Raw genomic sequence first — 2,500 nt, 5'->3', positions numbered from 1 at the left:
CTAGAAGTATGTAATGAGTTCAAATGATTTAACTTGTGTTATTGTATTGCAATAAATGTTCGTTCCATATACATGCAATGAGGACTCCATTTCGATAACTATGTTATGATGATTCTTTGGCGAGTCTGTAAAGACTGTTTCTAAGTGCAAGTACCGTTGAGTGTTATTTGATTCGTCATTCTTACATAGCACTAAGCTACCGGGCATAGACATATAAAAAAGAAGGCGGAGCGAGAGAAAGGGTGAGGCGAAGTCATAAGTGAGCCAAACCAGCAAAATGAGAAAAACACTTAAGGTAACCTCGATAGATAAAAGATCAGACCTAGGGTTTAATCCAACACGAAAGGCCTTCGATGAAGTACAGGAAATAATACCCTGGAACGTCATCTCGCGCTAACAACACTCGGCTTTCACAGTTGCTGACTCACTGAACTCATTGTAGCCGAAAGCGGCTGAAAAAACGCGGCATGTGGTCTGAAGCCGAGCCGTGCAAAAATGCCTGGTGCAAAAACCGAGTCCCAGGCTACCAGCCGCTCCACGAGGAGAGTTCAACAGGTGGGCTGCATTTTGCGCGTGCGCAATGCAGGTCTGCAGCCAGAGTATGCACCCGGTAAACCTTCGCAACAGTTCTGTATTTTGTGTGCATTGGGCACCGAATGATGAGTTCGCCTGTACGTAGTGTGGTAAGGAATGCACTTGGCCAAGGGGGACGGCATAGTATTGATAAAAGAGTTCCGCTGGAGCGTGTGTTTGAGGTACGGTACACGGTGCGTGCGTCGGCCACGCTCGCCCTGCCAGTGAGCAGGCAGAAAGCAGGTATAATTTACCTGAGAGTAGTGTCGGTGTTGAGAGTCCCATCTCCAATCGCCGTGGGTCGGAGGTGGAGGAGGAGGTGGTGGTGGTGGTGCAGTATGGTGTACACCCGGATGATGGTGGTGGTGTGGTGACACTTCTGGTGGGGGGCCATCGTCTCCCCCACTTCCCCCCACTCCCACATGTGCCCACATTTGGCCTCCACAAAATACAAAATATAATTTCCTGTCGCGTGCCTTGGATTCACTTCACACACAAGACTGCCCCCTCTGGCTAAATGCCATCAAAATCCACACCATGTTGGAGTGCGGCACTGCTCGACCATGAGCGTGTGGCTCCGGCGGACTGGGCGGCACTGACACTCGCACACTGCCAGGTACTATCACAACAACACTGAGGACAGCGGGAGGGAGTGGCGGCGGGAGGGCGGCGAGGTAGCGGGGGCGGGTCATCCACTGCCGCCTTTGTATGGCGGCGTTGGCACTGGCCGTGCGGCGTGCGGTGGCAGGAGCGCTGCTGTTGCTGTAGCGGCGCGCAGGGACAGACTGGCTGGGAGGTGGCGGTGCCGCGCCGCGCTAGGCCTACTGCCTCTTACGTGCGTCCTCCGACCCGTGGGCCGCCGCGCCTCACTAACTTTTTAGCCGCGGCGGCTGAGGCTGGGGTGACGGCGGCCCTGGCGGCAGCCCTGGCGGCAGCCCTGGCGGCGGGCACGCTCGCCCTGCCAGCATCAGGCCGCGCACCCAACCATTTTTTACCCAACCCTTTTCCCTGTTTATTGGTTGGCGGCGGTGGGCGCGCCGGAGACCCAATGATAGCACGGGATATAAATAACGAGCCCGGTGCCACGGAGGGCCAGCCGAGTGCCATACTGTCATGCCCAGGCCGCCCCTTCCTACACCTTCCGCCCTTAACCCTTTGTGCCTCTCGCGCGCTAGTGTTCGTCTCCCCCGCACCCTGCACCCTATCGCGCCGAGACCCTGTTGCCTTAGTAGACCAGAAGAGCAAGATGACAGAAGCTGCTCCCCCCTGTAACACCGAGGCGCATCCTTCCCTCGCCGATCCCTCGCCTTCGCACCCGTGATCTAAGCCGATCACACATTCAGGCTCTTCCCTATTTCGCTTTAACAACGAACTGATCCCTCTACACATCGGCCTTCTTTCGACCACGTGCCTTCCATACTTGATCATGCAACTTGCTCAACACATGAACCCCCCTCCCCCCCAACCTACTGTATGTGCTCTCACGTTCCGACCTAGTGCCACCCACAACCCCTCCAACCCCCCTTCCGACGCCTGTGCAGCCTAGGCCTACATCAAGAAATCCACGCTATAGGATAGGTGTGTGTCTGCGACTGATGTTGATTTCCTCCCCCCTTCCGTCGCGTCCTCACAACACCTTAAAACCTTAATTCACCCTGCAAACCTTACCTGAGTCATTCGCTCATCACCCAGACCCTAATTATGTGCCACGGATAATTACCGTAGCATATTCCCATCACTATTTTTTTCTGCATGCACCTCTCCTTACACCCCCACACCCCACCCCACTCCGCCCGTTTTCTAGCCCCGCCCATTTCTTAACCCCGCCCACGCTCCCTTCGTTGCCCCTCCCCCTTCCCTTTGTTGCCCAGCACCCTTTGGCTGGTTGCCAGTACCCGGGCATTCTTATGTACAAACACCCTTTGAC

General features: G+C 55.5%; 1 protein-coding gene across 11 annotated transcripts in view; it reads right to left on the bottom strand.

Annotated features, from left to right (window-relative positions):
- LOC122251066 (zinc finger protein rotund) overlaps positions 1-2,500 on the bottom strand; it is a 788,340-nt gene that overhangs the window by 555,254 nt on the left and 230,586 nt on the right. For 4 of the 11 annotated variants that reach the window (XM_086545939.1, XM_086545945.1, XM_086545947.1 and 1 more), the window contains exon 1: positions 828-1,168. The exons of the other annotated variants lie outside the window; for them this stretch is intronic. In XM_086545939.1, the coding sequence (XP_086402065.1) occupies positions 828-1,007 (180 nt within the window). In that variant the 5' untranslated portion in view covers positions 1,008-1,168. Of the gene's footprint in view, positions 1-827; positions 1,169-2,500 lie in introns of those variants that run through there. 11 annotated transcript variants of the gene reach the window in all.

This window comes from Penaeus japonicus, unplaced genomic scaffold, assembly GCF_977035675.1.
Source record: "Penaeus japonicus unplaced genomic scaffold, GWHDUDI00000001_assembly GWHDUDI00000017, whole genome shotgun sequence".
NCBI lineage: Eukaryota > Metazoa > Arthropoda > Malacostraca > Decapoda > Penaeidae > Penaeus > Penaeus japonicus.
This window is presented reverse-complemented; position numbering and strand designations above follow the sequence as displayed.